The following is a 22,943-nucleotide window of genomic DNA, read 5'->3' as shown; positions in this document are numbered from 1 at the left end:
TCAAAGCTAAGGTCGAAGCAGAAGAAAAAAAAAAAAAACAAATCACACAAAAATACATGAGTCCTTATGAACAAGGTCGGAAGGTGTTCATTGACTAGGTTCGGTTTGTTTTGTATTTATCATCCTTAGTCAAGGTTTCCAATGTGGACTTTTCAAAGTACCAAGGAATTCAATGGTTTTTATTTATTGATGCATTGATTTCATTGTTAAAATTTCATACAAATTACTTAGTACTACGGTCTAGTGATGTGGTATTCTTGATTATTTTTCAATGAAAATCTTAAATTCGATTCTCGTCAAAATCAAATTTGAACTATATTATTATTAGTTATTTGTAAGGCTAAGTGCACTCATTCTCGTTAATGCAGATATTATCGTTTATTTTATAAAATAAAATAAAATAAATTCTTATGCGTCATGGCTGAGGCAACCAACCATATTTTAACTATTAAGCTCTCTCTCTCTAAAATATCACAAAACGTCATCACTTCCGTAATATGCCTAGAGTTTCCAGTCACTCTCAAGCTCTCTCTCTCTCTCTAAAATATTTAGAGCTTATAATCCATGATATATATGTCTGTTTTGTTTCAAACAGATTGAAAGTCTCCAACTTTTCATCTCAGACTCCTCGTTTTATTCTGGTACGCTTCTTCAGCCTTTCATCTTTTATGACTGAATTATATTTGTTCATTTCCATATTAATCCATATGACAAATTCGCCTGGAAAGTAAATAAAATGTTCAGAAATGCGCAAATTCGATAAGGAAATATTTCCGCACACTCCTTTATAAAATTAAGAGAGAGATGGAGAAAAAGGAGTGTTCGCGGAATCATTTACTACACCCTTTTCTCATCTGCAGTCCTTCCTTTTTGTGAGTAGTGATAGAAACAATTGAAAGATATGCAGAAGGAGAAAATTGGAGTGTGAAAATCGCTTCACATGTGATTACCCGTATCCATAATTCTTGCAAAAAAAGTATAAAGGATGCTGATGACGCTTTTGGAGTGTCAATAACATTGATTGTTATGATCTAAAATTTGAGTCTTGAGCTTCTGTGTAAGTGTTCTGATTGTTTAACCATAGATTATCTTAATTTTGGCAGAAAAAATGGCAAGTTGTTATCAAGGTTGCGTGTTTATGTTGGCTATGGTTGTATTGGCATTAAGCACACCATGCTCACATGCTCTTCGAATTGTCAAACCTAAGACAAGAACTAGTGTATTTGTCTCCCCTAAGTTTGTGCTGGAACCAGGATCAGTTGCAGACAAGTATTACTACGATGTCAACTTCCCGAGAGGTCATATTGCAATCAAGAGCTTCAATGGTGAAGTAATTGATGAGGAAGGTAATCCGATTCCCCTTCACGAAACTTATCTCCATCATTGGGTTGTCGGGAAGTATTATGGCCGGATAGGTTTTGTGGAGCCGGAGGACGCTCGTTTTGACGAGTTTCAAAGGTCGGATTTCGCTTTTGTGAGAAACAGTGGAGTGTGCCAGGGGGATACTAATGGACAGTACTTTGGAATTGGGTCCGAAACACGGAGAACAGATACACATGTTCCGGATCCATTTGGAATTGAAGTTGGGAATCCGGCAGTGATTCCTGCTGGCTATGAGGAGAGATGGCTGCTCAATGTGCATGCCATTGATACACGGGGGGCGGAGAATGGGTTGGGATGCACCGAGTGCAGGTGTGATCTTTATAATGTGTCAACCGATTCTCGAGGCCAGCCTTTGAGGCCGGGGTACAAAGGAGGTTTGCGTTGTTGTTATGATGGTACACAGTGCAGAGTAAAACAAGGCTTTAACGGTGTCAAGAGAAACCTCTACTTGAGATATACTGTGAAGTGGGTTGATTGGTCTGATTCTATCATTCCTGTCAAGATTTATATCTTCGATGTTACTTATAAAATGAATCGTTCAGCTGGACTTGCCATCGAACATGAGTGCCAGGTTAGTGAGTTTCACCTCATCGTATGATATGCTGTAGTAGTATTCACTCAAGTTATGATAACGCATCAATATTCTGGTGTTTGCAGTTTTGTATGAACTTAGTTCCTTTTTTAGGATTGAGGCTATATCTTTCTATTGTGCAGGTTGAATATGATGTCGAAGAGTCTTGCAGTGCGACTAGTGATGGGTGCGTTGACAGCCAATCATCAGTGGTTACTATGCCGACTGGTGGTTATGTCGTCTACGGTGTAGCTCATCAGCACACAGGCGGGATCAGATCAACTCTATACGGAGAGGTGATTTCTTCTTCTACTCTTAGCAATTTGGCTTCTGGTGGCCTTAAATTAATTTCTTTCAGTGTGTGGTAGAACTCAAAAACCTTTTATAATTCCTGTAAGTAGTATGTACTGGCTTGGATACATCACCGTTTAAATTATCTGCATTTCCAAGTCTGCGACCATATTGTATGTAGGATTTAGGTCAAGAGTTTCTTAGTATGTCAGGCTAAATTCCACTCTTCCTAGTCTCTTTCTTGTTTGAGTTCACACATGTACTGAAAGTATGTGCCTCTACGTAATGTACTTGTTTGTGATTACATTAGGATGGACGGGTTCTGTGTTCGTCAATACCAATTTATGGAAAAGGGAAGGAAGCTGGAGATGAGGCTGGTTATATTGTAGGAATGTCCACTTGTTATCCTCAACCCGGCTCAGTCAAAATAAACGATGGGGAGACTCTGACTCTAGTATCTAATTACAGCAGCTCCCAGACACACACAGGAGTTATGGATCTCTTCTACATTTTGGTTGCAGACTACCTCCCAAAGTCCTCTGCGCTTAGCTTGGACTCTACACTTTGAGCAATATACTGTAAGGCGTCCGGGTTGTTTTTTACCTAAACTCAATTTCTTTAATCAACTGAGTACTGACGTGGTTTTGTTCTTGCAGATATTTGAGTCGTATAAGCCAAAGTTGCTCGCGTCCTTCATCAACGCCGATGAGAAAGAGGTTGGCGATGGCCATAGATTGATTTTGGTGTGAACTTCTATGTATGAATTATGTAAAGTGTCTTGATTCTGCTTCTCACTCAGTGCTGTGATATGTAGACATAACAAAGCCAATGTACTTATAGCAATAATTTGAGCTTTTTCTTAAGTGTTTTGTTAAATGTGGTGAACTTTGAAGTTCAATTCAGTCTGTTCAATATAAAAAGCTAAATTATATGGATTTGGAAGCATGTCATCAAATCAAGACTCCCTATTTTTGCTAGGAGAATGTACTTTTTAACTATTTTATTTGTGTACATGGCTATTATGATTGGGGTCGGAGGGAAACCTCTACTTGGCTATGATACTAAGTGAAGCTGAAATGATCAATTCTTGAGCTATTCTTGAGAATAAATTATCAATATTATGGTGTTTCAAACTTACAATGCGAGCATTTGAACTTAAGCGTTATTGTCTTTATATTGAGAATTGCATACATGATGTATATATGCTTATTCAGCAATCACAATTTTCAGCTCTAAATGTTGGCACGGAGGACGTTTGTAGTCGTACGGCTCCTGCTATTGTGTCTAGTTTTTTCTTTATGTGTTTTGTATACTTGAGTTTGGGTGCTTTTCTGAATACATGTAAACAGTATCGTACTGTACTTGGTTGTGCTAAAGTTATGCAGCCACTACTTGGGGCAATTTCTCCTGATTTAACTTTCCTCACCTCCCTCACCTCCCTTTTAGGTAAACTTAGAGGTCTTTGTTGTTGATCATTCGAAGTTCATTTGTTTCCAATATATCAAAAAAACCAAAAGATTATATATTAATCAAAATCATTGGTTTCTATACAAAATATCTGAATATGCATTGAAATCTATGTTAAGAAGAAATAGGATCCAAATCATTGGTTTCTATACAAGATATTTCTTCCATTTTTTACTTCCATTGTTTGGTTGAGCTCTTGGTCATCATTTCCTCTTGAAGTAGAGCCATGCATATTATACATACTATAACCTCCATTTCAATATTTATTTTGTTGACCCTAAATTAAGGAAAAAAAAACATAAGAATTACAAATAGAGAATTATACTATGCAATGTAAATAAATATTAATAAATAACAACAAAAGAATTATATGCAACCTCTTAGTATTTACTTGAACTATATCGTACTTTTGGTCAAGTACGTTGTGTTGAATGTAACATCATCAAATTCTTCATATCTTGCCTTTATGGAAGAAATTTGCATTCTGAACTTGCATTCTTACGAAGTAGTTTTGAACTGCAGTAGCATTCCCTTCTCCAAATGGTAAGCGCCTTACCTTTTCAATATAACTTCTACAGTCTTTTTCTAAATATGTTATGTTCTAATGCCCCCTACCCCACCCCAACTTTAGCGACCACTAAATTATAACTTTTGTTTACCTTTATTACGACTTTATCATTCACTTCAAGCTTCTTCTTTTTATAGAAGAACTTTTTTTTTCTTTTTTTTTTGTGGAAAACCTCGACGGTATGAGGGTAATTTTATTGATAACAAAAAAAACAAGTTACACCTAGTCAGGAGGGACATAAACCTTACCCCTAAAAAAACAGAGACAACAAAAAGGAATACACTAGAAAGAATGAGGGATATAAACCTTACCCTTCTAGAAACAAAAAAACGAGAATGATACAAAGAAAAAGGGGGGGACATGAAACCTAACCCCTTTAGAACCAAACATGAAGGTCTAAACCTACAAAACAAGTCAAACAACACCATAAAGTTAGGAGAAAAAATGGAAAGTGAGACAAATCTGGATGCCATTAATTTGAGAAGCGGTAACTAGGCAAGCGAACATAGTCAGAAAACAGAGCAGCACGAACCGTCATTTGAGGAGAATCATGTCATGTTAAAGATGGAGAAGACAAGCCCATGTTAGCAAAATTATCCGCAACAAGATTTCCTTCGTGATATATGTGAGATGCGTAGAAAGTCATTTTTTGAATGCGATCCAAACAAATAGACCATTGCGTATGAAGAGGCCAAGGAAGATCAAAATCAAACGATTGAAGAGCAGAAATAACACTAGAACTATCACTTTCCAACCAAAGACAATTCCAACCCTGCTGATAAGCAAACTTAATACCAATAATAATTGCTGATAACTCGGCAAAAAAAAGAGTTGCAATGATCCGTTGACAGAAACCTCCAAGAAAACGACCATGGCAATTCCTAAAAACTCCTCCACATGCAGCAGGACCGGGATTTCCTTTAGACAAACCATCTGTATTAAGCTTAACCCAAGGAAACCAAGAAAGAGACCAAAGGACAGGAAGAATAGTAGGTGCCTTGCGAGGGATAGGTTGGATCCCCAAAGAAGAAATGATCCTAGTGTCAAAACCCTGAGAATAACCAGGAATAAACTTCCCACCATGAACAATCGTCGAATTGATAGACATGCAAAGACGATGAAAATAGATTGGACAACCTTCAAAAATAAATTTATTTCAAGCCTTCCAAATAGCTGAAATAGTAGAAAGACCTGCAAAAATCTATAGATTGTGCAATTGTTTGGAAAATGGCTTACGAACATATATATCCCAAAAAGCAACCAAAGAATCTGGAACATGTAAAGATGTACCAAATTAACATGCTAACCACCTCCAAAGTTGCTTAGATATCCGACATCCAAAGAAAAGATGAGCAGTAGATTCTTCAGAATTATGACATAAACAACAAATGGATGCCAAAGAAATACCACGTCGTTGTAGTGCATCTTCTATAGGAAGTTTATCATGAAAAAGTCTCCAAGCCAAAATAGATAGTCGTGGCGGAATAAAATGTTGCCAGATAACCTTAGCCCAAGCACAATCACTATGTCTCCTTCGAATAAGGTGATAACTAGAAGAAAAAGAAAACTTCCCAGTGGGTGAAGGTTGCCAAATCAATTTGCCATCCTTAACATTTAAAGGCAAAGGTAGACGTAAAATATGTTGCACAATTAAAGGGAATAAATTTGAAAAATAATCTGGCAAAGACCAACTTTGTACTTCAATAACATCTAAAACCCGAGGAAGAACCTTAGGTGAAATGATCGAAAATAAAGAAGGGCTAATAATAGGCTCATCCAACCATTTGTCAAACCAAAAGGAAACTGACCTCCCATCACCAATAATCCAACGACTGTTATTATTCAAAATAGGCAAAGCACGCTTCAAACCATGCCACACAGAAGACCGTAAATAGATATTTTGATTTCTGTAAGGCGAAAGAGGAAAACGCTAATGAGCAAAAGAACCCCACAGAGAGTAGGATTGTAAAGCATCACATCCAAAACTAAACAAAACCGTCAAATTCAAAGAAGCTAAATCACGAAGACCAAGCCCACTTTCTTTTTTAGGTCCACACACCATACTCCAATCAACTGTTACCAATTTTCGGGAAGATAAATCCCCTGACCAAATAAAATTCCTTGCGCAAGCAGAAAAATGCTTTAAAACGCAAGATGGCAATTGATAAACTGAGAAGCTATGGAGAAATAAGCTTTGATAAACAGACTGCACCAATTGAAATCGTCCAGCCATTGAGATAAGTTTACCTTACCAACCCGAGAGGCGAGCTTTAGCCTTGTCTACCAAAGCTTGAAAATGAATTCTTTTTGGCTTACCACGAAAAATGGGTACCCCAAGATCAGTGAAAGGAATAACACCCAAATGAAAGCCAAGATGCCTAGAAACATGAGCTTTACGATAGACTGAGGAAGAGCCGAGATAAAAAGTGCTCTTAGATGCATTAACAAGTTACCTCGATGCACAACCATACTTATCCAAGAAATTTCAAAGAGAACGAAGAGATCAAACATTCCCACGACAAAAAATGAAAAGATCATCAACATATTACACATGAGTAGGAGGGCAACAACCTCGCGGAGCTAAAATAGAACTAATCCTTCCAGTAGATAGATAAACCTCTACTCAAAGCTTCCTCTGCTAGACAAAAAAGAAGTGGAGAAAGAGGGTCACCCTAACATACCCCTTAGGAGCAAGAGAAAAACCCATGCGGTGTGCCATTTACCAGAATTAAAAGGCGAGCTGACTGTAATAAAACACGCAGCCAATCCATAAAGATACTAGAAAAGCCAAAACTAGAAAGCACATGGAGAAGAAAATCCCAGTTCAAAGAATCAAAAGCTTTAGCGATGTCGACTTTTATGCCTACGTTACCACCAAAAGCCTTTTTGTCCATAAAATTGAACCCTTCTGAAACTAGCCCAATGCAATAAGAAATACGTCTACCTTTCAAAAATGTCGTTTGTTGAGGAGAAATAATGCGAGTGGCAATTGGGCCGAGCAGATCAGCAAGAATCTTGGGGATAATTTTGAACAGAAAGTTAGCAAGAGTAATGGGCCGATACTGAGCAATAGTGGCAACACTTACATTAGGGATAAGCACCACAAAATTGCAATTGGCATTGGGATAAAGCCATCCACGCTTAAAAAAATCTTGTACAAAAGAAATCACATCTAAACCAACAATATCCCAGCATGACTGATAAAAGGAACCAGGAAAACCATCAGGTCCCGGAGCACTGAAGGGATCCATAGAAAATACAACACTTTTAATTTCATCTGCTAAGGGTAAACAAGAAAGAGAAAGATTTTACTCTTCACTAACCATAGGTGGTATTACACCATAAACATCCTCAATTCCAGTTGGGGTGAATGAAGAATTATATAAAGACTGATAAAAGTTTACCACATGATCAACAATAGCAGTATGTGAAGAGAGTACATTATCACCATCTAAAAGAGTTACAATACTGGAGGAAGAATGCCTATCTCGAGCATAAGCATGGAAAAAAACAATATTACGATCACCCTTAGTGAGCCATTTAACCCAAGCACGGACATGCCAAAAAGCTTTTTGCACTGAAGAGCATCGAGGACAGCCGTCTTAGCCACAACTTCCTCATTAAACTTCTCTTACGAATTCCCATCAGAAGAAATACTATTTTGGATATTATGAAGTCTTTCCTTAGCAATCGTGACATTTCTATGGACATCGCCAAAAACATTAGAGTTCCAAACTCGAAGACAGCGCTTAAGGGCCTTAAGCTTTTCCAACATAACAAACATGGGACACCCATAGACAACAGTTGATTGCCAACACATAGCAACCAAACCAAAAAATTCTAAATGTAAAGTCCATATGGACTGAAACCGAAAAAGCTGCGAACCTTCAAGACGAATAGCAGAAGCCAAGAAAACTAGACAATTATGATCATAAACGACCCTGGGTAAAGCTGAACAACTAGTATAAGGCCAAGACTGTAACCAACGTGTGTCACAAAGAGAGCAGTCAAGACGCCTCTCCATGTAACCACGGACACTCCAACCATTAGTCCAAGTGTAAAAAGCACCAGTAGTATCCATATGAGTAAAGTCACAAAGCTCAGTAGTACTGCGAAAGTCTTCACATGAAGTTCGAGCAGGCAAGTGACCACACATTTGCTCATGCGCTCCAAGGATAGTATTAAAGTCACCAATTGCCATCCGTAGAATACAAAACTCAAATATTAAGCAATAAATCACCCTTGTTATTAACAGTAAGTAAAGAAAGACCTAATGAATTCCAATAAGCAGAAGGAATAGAATCAAAAGTAACCATAGGTTCAGAGATGCAAACCAAGTCAGGATGATGAGAGTGGCAAACATTAGAAAGTTCCGTACGTGTATCAGAATTACCAGTACCGCGAATATTCCAATAAACTAGCTTCATTTGGAGGTAGAAATAACTTGTCTTCCTGCCCTTGTAACATAGAGGTCTTCTTGCATACATGCATTAACTTTTTGGTTTGACGGTTGAAAAAATATCTAGCAGTCAAAAAATTAAAACTGAAGTGTACGCACCACACATGCTCGTGTTCCTAGGGTTTGACGGTGTTATGTTGGTGCCGTCCCAGGCGGCATCGTCCCAGCGCCGTTGTTGAATCTTCCACATCGCCATTTGTTGGTCTTGGTTTGCTATTTCGCTGCGTTGGTTACTTTACGGTGTTGAAGATTGACTGCTGTTTGGGTATTGCGATAGCCCGCAATTGGGGTTTTTAATCTCCAACAATTCTTAAGGTCTTACTGCACCAACAGACTCTGCTTTTAAAGGATTTTCAACAATTGGTTGCACCTACACACTTTTCAACAGGTTGAACTATCTAATTTTATATTTAATTTTTTATATTATTATTATGGAATGCATTTTGTTCTAGGTTAATCTCTTGGTTTCCATGGACAAGTCACCCGTTGCCTTATGCCCATGGGATTTCTTGACTTCTCTGCTACTTTTTCCAAATTGAATATTGCCACTAGTCAATTATCCGGACAACTTCCAAAAGCACGGACCTTTGCTTCCATTGTCACAAATGGTGTGGAAAGTTCAGTTAATTTAAGTCAACTTCCCTCTCCTACTGTTCAGGGAGATGTGACTTATGTCAAAATCAGTGAGGACCTTTATCAAGAACAATTACGTTCATGTCGAACAAACCTTATTGGTAGGCTTTTGTTAAAAAAATGAACGATGCCGATGAAGACTGAGCTTCTCAAGAGTGCTTTGGCTTCTTTATGGAAGCTTCATAATTCATGGAAACTGGTACCTCTTGGCAAGGAATATTTTGATCTTCACTTTTCCAGCGAAGAAGATATGAGAAGAGTGTGGGGTGGTGGAACTTGTACACTTCAATTTGGTCTTTTTAGGTTGTCTCAATGGCACCAGATTTCAAACCTGGTGATGTCCTTCCCCAACCACATGCTCAGGTATGGATCAAAATATATGGCTTAAGTCAAGAGTATTGGCACCCTCGCATTCTTATGGAAATTGCTCATGGGGTAGGTACCCCTCTCCAGTTGGATCATGCTACACGTGAAAAGTTTTATAGTTATTATGCTAAAATTCTGGTCGTTGTGGATCTTTCTGCTGATTTTCCTTCGACTATTATGGTTGAGTGGGAACAACATGGTTTTTCTGTTGATATTATTTATGAGAATCTGCCACCAACATGTGGACATTGTGGTGTAATTGGCCATAATACAAACAAATGCCGACATTTAAAGGGTAATCATTTCGATAGGATGCATCCGGATGTTAAGGCGCATCGTCGCGGACGACCACCAACTCGTCAAGTTTATCGTCCAAAACCATCGGCTAAGACTGTTTCTCCTTCAGGTGATACTATACACATGGAACGTTCCCCTTCAGTTGAAATTATTCACAATAAGCATTTTATTGGACTTAATGATGATATGGGGGCCCCACTTTGTAGCTCTCTTGAGCAATGCCATGCTGAACAAGTCAACAATTTTGCGAATCAAATACTAATGACTGTTGTGAATAATGAGCTAAGCATGTTGGCTGACAAGGTCATTGATTCATCGACAAACCCTCATGGTCACTTAGAGACAATTTCAGATAGACAGCTTCTAGAGGTACAACCAACCAATATTATTAATGATTCCCCTTCTCGTAACTTGAATGATACTCTTTCAAAGGAGATGAGAGATGTGCCTGCGGAAGAAATTAATATCGACCACAATGTTGATGTTGATGTCCCACCTGGTTTTGGTTCAAGGAAAGAGATCAATGTTGTGGATGCAAGGAAGGATTCAAATGACTTTACTCTAGTTCTTAGTAAACCCCAGCATAAGAAACACTACAACATCAACATAGAAGAACTAACCTTTGGTAAACACTACAAATAACGAGCTTTTGTTGGACTCGATCCATGATTATGATGAAGCTTTACAAAATTCACTCGCTGCTTCTCACGCAAGTATAAGCCTGCCCTTAATTGAGCCTTGCAATCATTCTTTATACTTGGATATGGCTTAAGAGGATACATAGACTTCAACGTTAAAATACCATAGAAAAACACATAAATACTACAAAATTACTATCAGAATACTATACTACAATAACATTGATTAAACAAAAGACTTTTGAATTGACACTGAAAGATGTGATTTGTTACATAGAATTGAACTAAGCTGCAAATTACTTGGCAAATATGGCTTATCCTTTGAATGAATATGAGACGAGAGAAGCTTGTGTTTGGGTTGTAATGTATAACAAGTTCATTGTCGCGTGACGTTCTAACTCAATAATATAGTATTATATTAATTAAACTTATACATAACATTATTTCATTTGAAAATGATGTAAGTCACGATTACCTTAAAACCTTTCTATCCTTGAAACTTGGAGCTCCATCCAAAAGAAAATAATGAAAAAGAAGTTACATGTAACACGTTGCCCGTTATATGATGTTGGTTGTTCAATAATTCATTGCTATGATGTACTAGTAAATCAAGAGGTCACATAATAGTAAATTCGTTTCATATAAATTGTGCTTCAAATACTGGCATAAAAAAGATAGAGTAAAAAGGTGGTCAATTTGCCGTAGTTAACCTATGCGTCATGGCTGAGGCAACCAACCATATTTTGACTATTAATACAAAACGTCGTACATATCACAAAATGTCAAGAGACGATCCTCGCCGGATTCTCTTTGTGAGGATCTTGGGAATCCTTTAATCACATTCGTTTATCATACATCGTGTGGTCAGTTTTTATTAGGTACTGTTTATATTCAATTTTAAATAAAAAAAAATTACAATGATAATCTAGCAGGAATCCTCTTGGCAAAATGCCATCACTTCTGTAATATGTCCCTCTGGCAAAACGACATGTGTCTTTGTGTTCAACAAACTCGTGTTTCCAGTCACTCTCAAGGTCTCTCTCCCTCTAAAGTCTACGGAGTTTGAAGTTCAAGGACCGTGTACACACTCACCCACACACGAATAATCCATTATATATTTTTGATTTGTATCAAACAGACAAAAAGTCTCCAACTTATCAACTCAGACTCTTCTTTTTACTATGGGGGAAGGAACCGGATCCCCTCTTGAGTATAGGGTGGGGATCCTCCTGACCGGACCATCTAGACCATTGAAATTTGATCTAACGGTTACAATAATTATAACTTTTAAAGGGCCCCCTGTTTGTAGCCGTTGGATTAAATTTCAATGGCTTAGATGGCCTGGTCAAGAGGATCCCCACCCTAAGCTCAAGAGGGGATCCGATTCCCTGGGGGAGAGGATCTCTTTCACCAAAACCATCAAATCAAGTGATATGATTAAAAATAGGGGTTCCTTTAAAAGTTATAATAACTTTAGCCGTTGGATCAAATTTCAAAGTTCTAGATTACTTGATTTGGTGGCTTTGGTGGGAGAGATCCGCCTTACTTTGATATGCTCTTGACTTCCTCTTTATGTTTGATTTATATTTAGGGGTAGGCATAAAAACCGCCAAACCGGAAAACTGAATCAAACCGTGACAAAAAAAACTGTAAAAAACTGCGTTGACCAAAAAAGTCAAAACTAGAACAAAACCTAAACTAAACAGTTTCAAACGTTCCGGTTTCGGTTTGGAAATATTAAGAACCGGAGAAACCAGACTGAACCGCTTTTAATATAAATGATTGTTTTATTATTATTTTTATATAAATAATGTTATAAATAGGCAAAAGTTAGAGAAATAACCTTTGCTAAAAGAGAGGACGAAGTGGTGCAAAATATCACACTGTTTAGTTTTTTACTACCACCACAAAAGTATTGCAGGTATTAGAAAATGAGGGATATTTAGAGTATTATATTTCTTCCTTTTCTCTTCTTGATATTCTCTGACTTTGAACAATCGAAGTGCTCTATTCATAGAGCCACTTCAATGGAAACTTACAAAAGGATTACTATTTAGCATATGAGTCTTTACTATACACATTGGGCAAACATACCCACTATTTACAACACTCCCTCTTGGATGCCCACATAACAGTATCAGTTGCCTCGTTAAAACCTTGCTTGGAAAAACCCAGTGGGAAAAAACCATAGCGAAGGAAAAAGAGTACAACTTTACCCGGATGGTGTTGAGCATGCTTATGTTGCCTCATTAAAACCTTGATAGGAAAAATCCTAATCGAAGGAAAAAACGTACAACAGGTATGTATCATGGATGCTCCCCCTGAATTGTATCTCCCCCTGATTCCGCATTCTTCAAATTTGTAATGTGCACTTTGGTAGAGATTTGGTGAACAAGTCTGCTAAATTTTCATTGGAATGGATTTGTCTGACTTCAATAACTTTAGCCTTCTGAAGCTCATGTGCACTGAAAAATCTTAGAGATATGTGTTTAGTCTTATCACCCTTGATGAATCCTTCCTTCATCTAGGCGACATAGGCTGCATTACTTTTATGGATGACAGTTGGAGTGTCTGTCTTTGAAGGTAGACCACATGAATTCCAGATGTGCTGGATCATTGATCTTAACCAAGAACATTCACAACTTGCTCCATGTAAAGCAATTATTTTTTAGTGATTGGAAGATGTAGCAACTAGCGTTTGCTTCGTTGAACGCCATGAAATTGTAGTATCTCCATTAGTGAACATATATCCATTTTATGAGCAGGCTCTATGCGGATCGGAGAGAAAACCAGCATCTGCGTGTCCAACAATGATTTGTTCATTTGTGGGCTTGTCTGAGTAGAAGAGACCCATATATGTTGTCCCATGAAGGTATTGTTGAACATCTTTGAGTCCATTCCAATGACGAATTGTTGGAGCAGAGCTGTACTTGGCTAACAATTTAACTAAAAAAGCTATATCTGGTCTAGTACATTGTGCTAAATACAATAAAGCACATATTGCGCTCAAATATGGTACTTCTGGACCAAGGACTAGTTCATCATCTTCTTTTGGTCGGAATATATCTTTCTTAATGTCCAAAGAACGAACAACCATTAGGGTGCTAAGTGGATAAGCCTTGTCCATGCCAAATCGCTTAAGTATTTTTTTAATGTAAGCTGATTGATGGTCCAAAATTCCATTAACACAATGCTCGATCTGGAGGCTGAGACAATATTTTGTTTTCCCAAGGTTTTTCATTTCAAATTCGTTTTTCAGATATTCAGCAGTTTTGTTGAGCTCTTTAGGGGTTCCAACTAGGTTCATATCATCGACGTATACTGCCACCATAGCAAATCCAATATTTGATTTCTTAATGAAGACATAAGGGCAGATGACATTGGTCGCATATCCTTCTTTAATCAAATACTCACTAAGACGATTTGATCACTCATATATTTCATGCATTTATACCATTCATTTCTAAAGTCTTTGGATGTTTTTGTGTTAAAATTGTGGCATTTTACCTTACCTTGTGTTAATGTACAATTAATTTTGTGTTAGCATTTTTTTTCATAGAAAATGAGCTGAAAAGAAAATAAAAGAAACGGCATAAAGAAGTACAGAGATGATGGCACAAGGGACAGAAAGAATAAAAGAAATGAAAGAAGACTAATGAGAAATGGAGTGCACCGATGCAGCTAATGGAGGAATAAAGAAACGGACTGTGGGGAAAAGAGTAAAGAAAAGAATAGGTGCAGTAGGCAGAAGTGGAAAAGAAAGCAGAAATAAAATAAGAAAAGCAGAAAACACGGGCAGACAAAATGGAGTGGAAGGAAAAGAAAAGAAAACAAAAAAATATAAGAAAATGATGAGGAAAGACAGAAGGAAAGCACGGCAATACAATAAAGGAGAGAGCAATGAGGGCAGAGAGCAGTCAGACGTGAGAAGAAAATAGAAAGAACGGAGAAAAGGCACGGACAGACAGAAGCAGCAAGCTGCCTTCTCTCTCGGTTAAATCCTTCCAAACTTATATTTTATTTATGTTTTAATAATGTGTAACTAAATTTATTTTGGCTAGAGGTTAATTCAAAGCCATGAATATATTTGTAATATGAATTGATTACCTTAAGTTGTGATTTCTGAGTTGTGATTTAATTTGCTTAACTGTTTGATTGATAGCTTATTTTTGTATGTCGATTAAGAATGCATACTTAATTTACATGCATGAATTTGACGCTAGAATATAAGGAAGTTTCACCTAATCGTTATGAACTTATATTCACAAGTAGTGAAGGTTGCTAGTCACAATCACGTTAAGTAAATTCTTGGCATAAGTTTCATGCAAATCATAGTAACGAGTGCCTCGTCAATGCTTATGTTTTTCATAGAACTTAATGATTCTTGCTTGTATCTCTATTATGCAATTCAGGTAGGGAACTTGTAGGGAATGTTTTGGGTTGTCGTATGCAATCATCCAACCCAATAACTTGTGGAAAAACTGAGGGTTAATTAGTGCAATTCACGGTTAATTTGGGGCGTTGAGATTTACAATTTATTGAAAGAACAACTGAAAATCAATTTAGGTTGCATATGTGTCATGTGTGGAGAAGAACCCTCTAGCTAGTCCGTCACCTATCCTTTCAACTTAATTTCATGCTTTTGTCAATTCTGTAATTTATTTAAGTTTAATTTACTTCTCGTTAAAACCAAACCCCCCCCCCATTATTAAATTATATTATTTAGTTAGTTTTCATTGTTGTTAGTCTTTTAATTCAATTTCCGTCCATTTCAATTCCTAGTGTCTAATTTGATTGTTTTCATTATTTTGAGTCATTCTAAGTGTGTTTTGAGTTATTAGAGTTTTTAGCCTAGTTTTGTGTCCTTGAGTCTTGTTTAATATTTTTAAATTAATTTAGAATAGATTAGCAATCTCTCCTAATCCCCAGCCTAGAACGATACCCTACTTACATCTATACTACAATTGATAAAAAGAGGGTTTAATTTGTGTGTTTAGTTATTTTACGCATCAAATTTTGGCGCCGTTGCCGGGGATTAGCAACTTTGCTAATCCCTTTATTTTTGTTTTTGTTTATGTTTATATTGGTGTTTGTTGTTGTTGTTGTTGTTTGTTATATTGGTGTTTGTGTATTTTACTTTTGATATTTGATTTATTTTTCTTTCTTTGATTTTAGGTACAAATAGAGCAAGACATGGCACTTGCGACCATTCAAGCTCAATTGGCACAGCTCACTGCTCAATTGACTCATAATGCCGAACGGACCACAATGCCAAGTGTCCCTACACTTGATGTGCCCTATGAGCAAGGATATCAAAGTCCTCAATTTTCTGCAAATGAAGATGTTTGGGGATATCAAGGCCATAACCAATCAAGGGGCAACATGTTTTCCAACGCTTGCAATTCAGATTGGAGAGGTAATTCAGATTATATGTGGGATGAACCTCAACAATTTCAACAAGGTGGATATTGGCAGCAAGACGAGTTCTATTCAAAACCTATGCAGCCACCACAGCATCCGCCACAACAATTCCAATCAAATCAAAGTATGCCCGTGAATTATAATGAAATTCTTGAAGGACTAATTTCTTTGACGCATGGTTCACAAAAAGAAGAACAATTGCCGCCATCGGAAGAGTTCTATCAGTGGCCATATGAACCGTCACAGCCACCACAACAATCAGCCCAATTCAATTCAGGTACGTCCTTGAATAATGATACACTTAATAAGTTACTCACCTCTTTGAATCAGGGAGTAGAAAATCAAAACCAGGAGATGCAAGACAGAGTCAAAAGAGTGGACGAATTGGATATGCAAGTTGGGCAGATTGTGGAATTCATGGCACAGATTCGAGATCAAAGTGAACTTTCCAACTCAAACATTGCAAATTCAAAGGCAGAAAGTGAAATCGATGAAGCCATCACTTTGGAAGGTGACATGAAGGATGAAGCTGTCCCAGAACCATCCAAACACAGCCCGAACATGGATGAATTGCTGTTGCAAGCAGAAGAGGAGGAGGACGACCTGGGCAGTTTAGAAGAATTCTTGCTGCAAGCTCCTCAAATCCCTATGTCATCCAACTCAGGTGAGGAAGTTCTAAATTCACTTCATTCTAACATTATTCCACCGAATGTCCTTTGTCCTTGCAGGTTTTTTATTCCAAATATCAAAGAGAGTGAAAAAGACATTGTGGAAGCTCTTCCAAAGGTGCAAAGTGATATCCCAATTCTTGGTGCACCAAAACAAGTTCCCGATGGTATTGAAACGTTCAAAGAACCTTGCACACCAAGAAAAGGGATTCAAGAAAATGAAGTGGTTGAAGCATATCAAGAATACATCCAAGAGGCTGTGCATGAGACAATCAAGCCCAAAGCAGTTGAGTTTGATGACACGGGACAAGCCACAACCATCATAGTAAACCTGGCCAAGTTCAAAGTCCCGGAAATGTTCAAAGATGTGGTGTTTGTCATTGAGTTTGTGTCGGAAAAAGAAAGTAAGCCATCTTCTCCAATTTTAATTTTAATTTATACTAACATGTTTCTGATTTTGATGATTCAGGCACCCACTCTTGAATTTAAACCATTGCCGAATCATTTCAAGTATCACCTCCCATTAAAAGATAAATTCCATGCTTTGGAGCCGAAGGGAGTTTAAAGGAAAGATTCGTCCGACTGCGGACGTTAAAGCAAGCGCTTCTTGGGAGGCAACCCAAGCATTCAACTTACACCCTTATCTTTACTGCTTTCATTTTGTTTTGTTTAGTTAGTTGTATTATTTGGTTGATTTCTGTGAGTTTGTGTTATTTAGTTTAAGTGTGGGGGAAGGTTAAACAAAGTCTTTTTACATTAATTTACATATTTTAAAAAAAAAAAACATAAAAGTAAAAATATTTTACAATGATGTGTAAACTAATAGCATTCATTGGTCAGGTGGTGCTTCAGTAGTCGGCGGAGCTTCAGCAGTCGGCGGGGCCACGGAAGGAGGAGGTATCGGAGGTTGATCAGTTGGAGCTTCACTATGCGGTGCCGCCCCAGAAGACGAAGGCAGTTGCGGTTGGAACAAACCCACAAACCTCCGGTGATCAAGTAAAATCTGACCATCAGTTTCCTGCAGCTGGTCAATTTTCCTCTTCATGTTTGTGGCATAATTGTGTGCAAGCTTGTGCAATTGTTTATTTTCATGCTTGAGTCCTCTAATCTCCTCTTTGAGACTCTGTATTTCAGCCACCAACGATTCAACGTGACGGGTTTGAGCAAATAGGCGTTGGGCCAGGTTGGACACAGAACCCGCACACTGCACGCTAAGAGCCAGAGACTCCTTAACCGCCAATTCATCAGACCGTCTAGCGAGCAGTCTGTTATCTCTGGGGGTGACAAGGTTCCGGGCCACCACCGCAGCGGTCATGTCATTTTTCATCACCGAATCCCCAACGGTAAGAGGACCAGTAGGGGATATGAAAGATGGGCGCCATATGTTGTCTGGTGAAGGCAGAGCTGCCTCTTCACCAATGTTCAAGTCAAAACGACGATCGGAAGGGCCATACATTTTTCAGAATGGTAAAGAAAAAAGAGATCGGACAGATTAAGATTTTGGAAGTGCAAGAAGGGAGTGTTTACAGGAGGGAGCTCAAGTGTGTTGTGGAACAAAAATAACGCCTCTATAAAAAGAAGAAATCAAAGAGGCACTCCTTAGAAATCGAAGAAGCGTCCTCTCGCAAATCAAAGAGTCGGGGCTCCTTTCTCAAAAGTCGGATTCTTTTCTCAAAAGAGCCGTTTCATTTCTTAAAAGTTGGGCTTACTCAGAAACCACGAGCCGAACCCCGGATTTCAAAAGATCAATTTGTCCAGACGTGTCGTCACTCGTCACATGCAACTGGCAGCTTTGCGGAAATTACGGGCAGCTTTGTCAGAAAGCGCGTAATTTGTACTATTTATCCATCCACCGGCTGCCGACAATGAGTGAGAGAATAGTTTCGGTTGTGAAGAAAAGTCCTATAAGTATCTACCTTCGCCTTCCACAGCAAAGGCACACCCTCTCAGCACTTCTTCATCTCCGAGAATGCATTTCCAACACACCCTCTCGAGTCACTCAGTGTTCCTTATTCCTTGGGGTACCTCTGCAAACAACCCATCCAAAGCAAAAGTATTTCATATCATGAAGGTTGAAAGCAAGAGTATCTCATATCATGCTTTCTCCCTGTCCTTTTCCTTGTCTTTGTTTTACGACAAGGAGAAAGAGAGCAATCAGCCAGCATTTGGTATCAATCTTCCGATCTGGAGCCAACTGCCTGGAACCCCTTCCTGATTGCTTGCCTAGCCTTGCTCTCGAGTACTCATCTTCATCATCTTATGCTTCCGTTTTGTCTACCACATCTACTTGGGTGACAAGTAAGGGAAGTGAAAATGATACCTCGAAGCATGTGGAGACAATTTGCCAATTCATCCTCAGCTAGGGACAAGGAGAAAGAAAGCAAGAGGTGGGCACTTGGAAAGATTGAAGAAAGAATCAGACCAACACAGCTACCTTGTGCCAGCCCGCGGTGCAAAAGAAACAAGTAGAGAAGAACTCAGCAAAAGGAGTGCGAGTTACATCCAAGAACTCGAGAAGCTTCAACAACATTTGGAGGGCACCTTCGCCAAACAGCAAAGCCTCGCCGTACAATATCATCAAATCATCACTTGCAAGTAAAAAGCTAAGTGTCACCCAGTTCAAGAGGAAAGCTGTGGAAAGTCAACAAGCACGACCAATGATCACTTATTAGTTCTATTCATTGTCTTTTATCGTGATTTTCAATTTTTCGTTTGCAATTTTTTTTACATTTTCTTGCGTTACTTAACTGAATTATTTCTTTTCTTTGCAGGAACTTTTGGTTATTTCCACCCTTGAAGTTGATTGCAGAATTTTAGCTTGGGGGGTCATCGCTTGATTTTACTGCAAACTAGGGAAGTTTTCAGTCTAATTGCTTTATTTTGTTTCTTATTATTTATTTATTTTATTTTTATTTGCATTATAGTGTTTTCTGACATTGGGGACAATGTCCAGTTTAAGTTTGGGGGTAAAGAGTATAAAAAATGACCAAATTGAAATTTTTTGTACCTTCAACTATGAACGGGTTTCATTTGTTTCCGTGTTGTTGCTTTTTGTTTTCTTAATTAGTTTTGTTTTCTTTTTTTTTTCTTTTTTTTTAAATTTTAAAAAAAAAATTCGGAAAATTTAAAAATCCAAAAATATTGTCTTGTTTTCCTTATTGTATTTTTGTTAGTTTCCCGACCCAATGATATAATTGGATCAATTTTGAACCATGATCATCAAGAACTTAGTTAACATGTGTTTTGTGAAATTCCTAATTCTCTTGTTAGTTTTGTACATGTTTGATCATCTTTGAAAAACCAAATGCACATAGCCTTGTTGATGTGAAACTAAAGCATGACTTAAAGCTTCATATGTGAATTTAGTGACCATATACATCCTATGTGAGTTTTTGAGCCTATTGAAAGTGTGTGCATTTTTCATACACTCCTATTTTTTTATGTGTGATGAACTTATGTGAGATACATCTCTAGAACTTGCGTAACGATCTTTCGAAATGTTTGTCATTGATTGCATGAACTTGGAAATGATAGAGGCATTAGGTTTACCACTATGGCCCAAATAACCATGTTTTCCAAAGAAAAATGATATCATTAGATTGCCAATTTGAGCTGTATTTGTTGAGCCTTTTATTTCTTATCACCAGATATGTCTACCCTTATACCTGAAACATTTTTCCTTACCCTTTCCAAGGCGAGCTAGTGAGCAATGTGAGATTGTCTTATGAGAAATGTTTGTGAAGTACTTTGAAGGTGTTTGGCAAAAGAATAAGTGTGGGGGTATTTCATGTTTGGATTCAAAAAAAAAAAAAAAAATAAAAAAAAAGAAAGATTGTATACAAATGAAATAAAAAGTTTTTAAAGTTTTAGTTTAAGGGTGTGGTTGGAGGTGCTAGAAGAATTGCTGGAGAGCTTGAGTTCTTATAAATCTAAAGAAAAGAATTGCTTGTAATGTAGCTTGAAACTTGTGTTTTCCTATTCTATCGTTTCAATAACCCTATCCCTAAACCTCATTACATCCAATAAAAGTCCTCTTGATTTAAGTTTTGCAATTATGACTGTGGAGAAGTGATCTTTATGTAAGCTTATGGTAGAAATTTCACATTTGATTTTTTTGAGCGAAACACATTAAAACTAAACACATGTGTGATTGAGTGTATATCCCGTGAGAAGGTTGCTAGTTTGCATATGGTGATTTTAAAAATTAAAAAAAAATTAATTGCATTAGCATGGCTATCTCACACACTACACTTCAAGGATGATTCAAAGATTACTGCTAATATTTGAATAAGGAAGATGAACTTGGATTAGTTCCTTGATGCTAGCTATGGTTCTTGATGATTTGTTTTCTTGAATGAAATTCTATGAGGGTCACATAGAGGGAAGCTAATATTTTTCATGTTATTACTTTTTCATGTTTTCTTTGTTTTGCTAGAGGACTAGCAAAAATGTAAGTTTGGGGGTATTTGATCACTCATATATTTCATGCATTTATACCATTCATTTCTAAAGTCTTTGGATATTTTTGTGTTAAAATTGTGGCATTTTACCTTACCTTGTGTTAATGTACAATTAATTTTGTGTTAGCATTTTTTTTCATAGAAAATGAGCTGAAAAGAAAATAAAAGAAACGGCATAAAGAAGTACAGAGAGGATGGCACAAGGGACAGAAAGAATAAAAGAAATGAAAGAAGACTAATGAGAAATGGAGTGCACCGACGCAGCTAATGGAGGAATAAAGAAACGGACTGTGGGGAAAAGAGTAAAGAAAAGAATAGGTGCAGTAGGCAGAAGTGGAAAAGAAAGCAGAAATAAAATAAGAAAAGCAGAAAACACGGGCAGACAAAATGGAGTGGAAGGAAAAGAAAACAAAACAAAAAAATATAAGAAAATGATGAGGAAAGACAGAAGGAAAGCACGGTAATACAATAAAGGAGAGAGCAGTGAGGGCAGAGAGCAGTCAGACGTGAGAAGAAAATTGAAAGAACGGAGAAAAGGCACGGACAGACAGAAGCAGCAAGCTGTCTTCTCTCTCGGTTAAATCCTTCCAAACTTATATTTTATTTCTGTTTTAATAATGTGTAACTAAATTTATTTTGGCTAGAGGTTAATTCAAAGCCATGAATATATTTGTAATATGAATTGATAACCTTAAGTTGTGATTTCTGAGTTGTGATTTAATTTGCTTAACTGTTTGATTGATAGCTTATTTTTGTATGTCGATTAAGAATGCATACTTAATTTACATGCATGAATTTGACGCTAGAATATAAGGAAGTTTCACCTAATCGTTATGAACTTATATTCACAAGTAGTGAAGGTTGCTAGTCACAATCACGTTAAGTAAATTCTTGGCATAAGTTTCATGCAAATCATAGTAACGAGTGCCTCGTCAATGCTTATGTTTTTCATAGAACTTAATGATTCTTGCTTGTATCTCTATTATGCAATTCATGTAGGGAACTTGTAGGGAATGTTTTGGGTTGTCGTATGCAATCATCCAACCCAATAACTTGTGGAAAAACTGAGGGTTAATTAGTGCAATTCACGGTTAATTTGGGGCGTTGAGATTTACAATTTATTGAAAGAACAACTGAAAATCAATTTAGGTTGCATATGTGTCATGTGTGGAGAAGAACCCTCTAGCTAGTCCGTCACCTATCCTTTCAACTTAATTTCATGCTTTTGTCAATTCTGTAATTTATTTAAGTTTAATTTACTTCTCGTTAAAACCAAACCCCCCCCCATTATTAAATTATATTATTTAGTTAGTTTTCATTGTTGTTAGTCTTTTAATTCAATTTCCGTCCATTTCAATTCCTAGTGTCTAATTTGATTGTTTTCATTATTTTGAGTCATTCTAAGTGTGTTTCAAGTTATTAGAGTTTTTAGCCTAGTTTTGTGTCCTTGAGTCTTGTTTAATATTTTTAAATTAATTTAGAATAGATTAGCAATCCTTCCTAATCCCCGGCCTAGAACGATACCCTACTTACATCTATACTACAATTGATAAAAAGAGGGTTTAATTTGTGTGTTTAGTTATTTTACGCATCACGATTATACTACATTCGCCTAAATTGTTTCAACTCATATAGTGATCGCCTTAATTTGATTGAGAACATACCTCGTGGTTTGTTAGTTGCTTCAGGCAACTTAAGTCCTTCTGGGACTTTCATATATA

General features: G+C 37.3%; 1 protein-coding gene and 1 long non-coding RNA gene across 2 annotated transcripts; one reads left to right on the top strand and one right to left on the bottom strand.

Annotated features, from left to right (window-relative positions):
* Positions 1–491: 491 nt before the first annotated feature.
* Positions 492–3,180, top strand: LOC103454870 (uncharacterized). The gene is made up of 5 exons (XM_029092327.2): positions 492–641; positions 1,104–1,954; positions 2,098–2,250; positions 2,556–2,823; positions 2,902–3,180. The coding sequence occupies exons 2-4, from the start codon at positions 1,109–1,111 to the stop codon at positions 2,811–2,813; spliced, it is 1,257 nt and encodes a 418-aa protein (XP_028948160.2). The 5' UTR covers positions 492–641; positions 1,104–1,108; the 3' UTR covers positions 2,814–2,823; positions 2,902–3,180.
* Positions 3,181–4,570: 1,390 nt separating this feature from the next.
* On the bottom strand, positions 4,571–4,940 carry LOC139191388 (uncharacterized). Its single transcript, XR_011575429.1, has 2 exons — positions 4,813–4,940; positions 4,571–4,682 (listed from the first exon to the last, which is right to left on the bottom strand). It is a non-coding gene; the product is annotated as an uncharacterized lncRNA (long non-coding RNA).
* Between the last annotated feature and the right edge of the window lie 18,003 nt (positions 4,941–22,943).

This window comes from Malus domestica, chromosome 14 (assembly GCF_042453785.1).
Source record: "Malus domestica chromosome 14, GDT2T_hap1".
Lineage (NCBI taxonomy): Eukaryota > Viridiplantae > Streptophyta > Magnoliopsida > Rosales > Rosaceae > Malus > Malus domestica.
The sequence above is the reverse complement of the archived record's forward strand: the minus strand, read 5'-3'. Positions and strand labels throughout refer to the sequence as shown.

Coding starts and splice junctions, on each gene's coding strand:
- LOC103454870 (XM_029092327.2), top strand. CDS start 1,109: ATGGCAAGTTGTTATCAAGGTTGCGTGTTTATGTTGGCTATGGTTGTA. Junction 1,955..2,097: donor CCATCGAACATGAGTGCCAG/GTTAGTGAGTTT, acceptor TCTATTGTGCAG/GTTGAATATGATGTCGAAGA. Junction 2,251..2,555: donor GATCAACTCTATACGGAGAG/GTGATTTCTTCT, acceptor TGATTACATTAG/GATGGACGGGTTCTGTGTTC.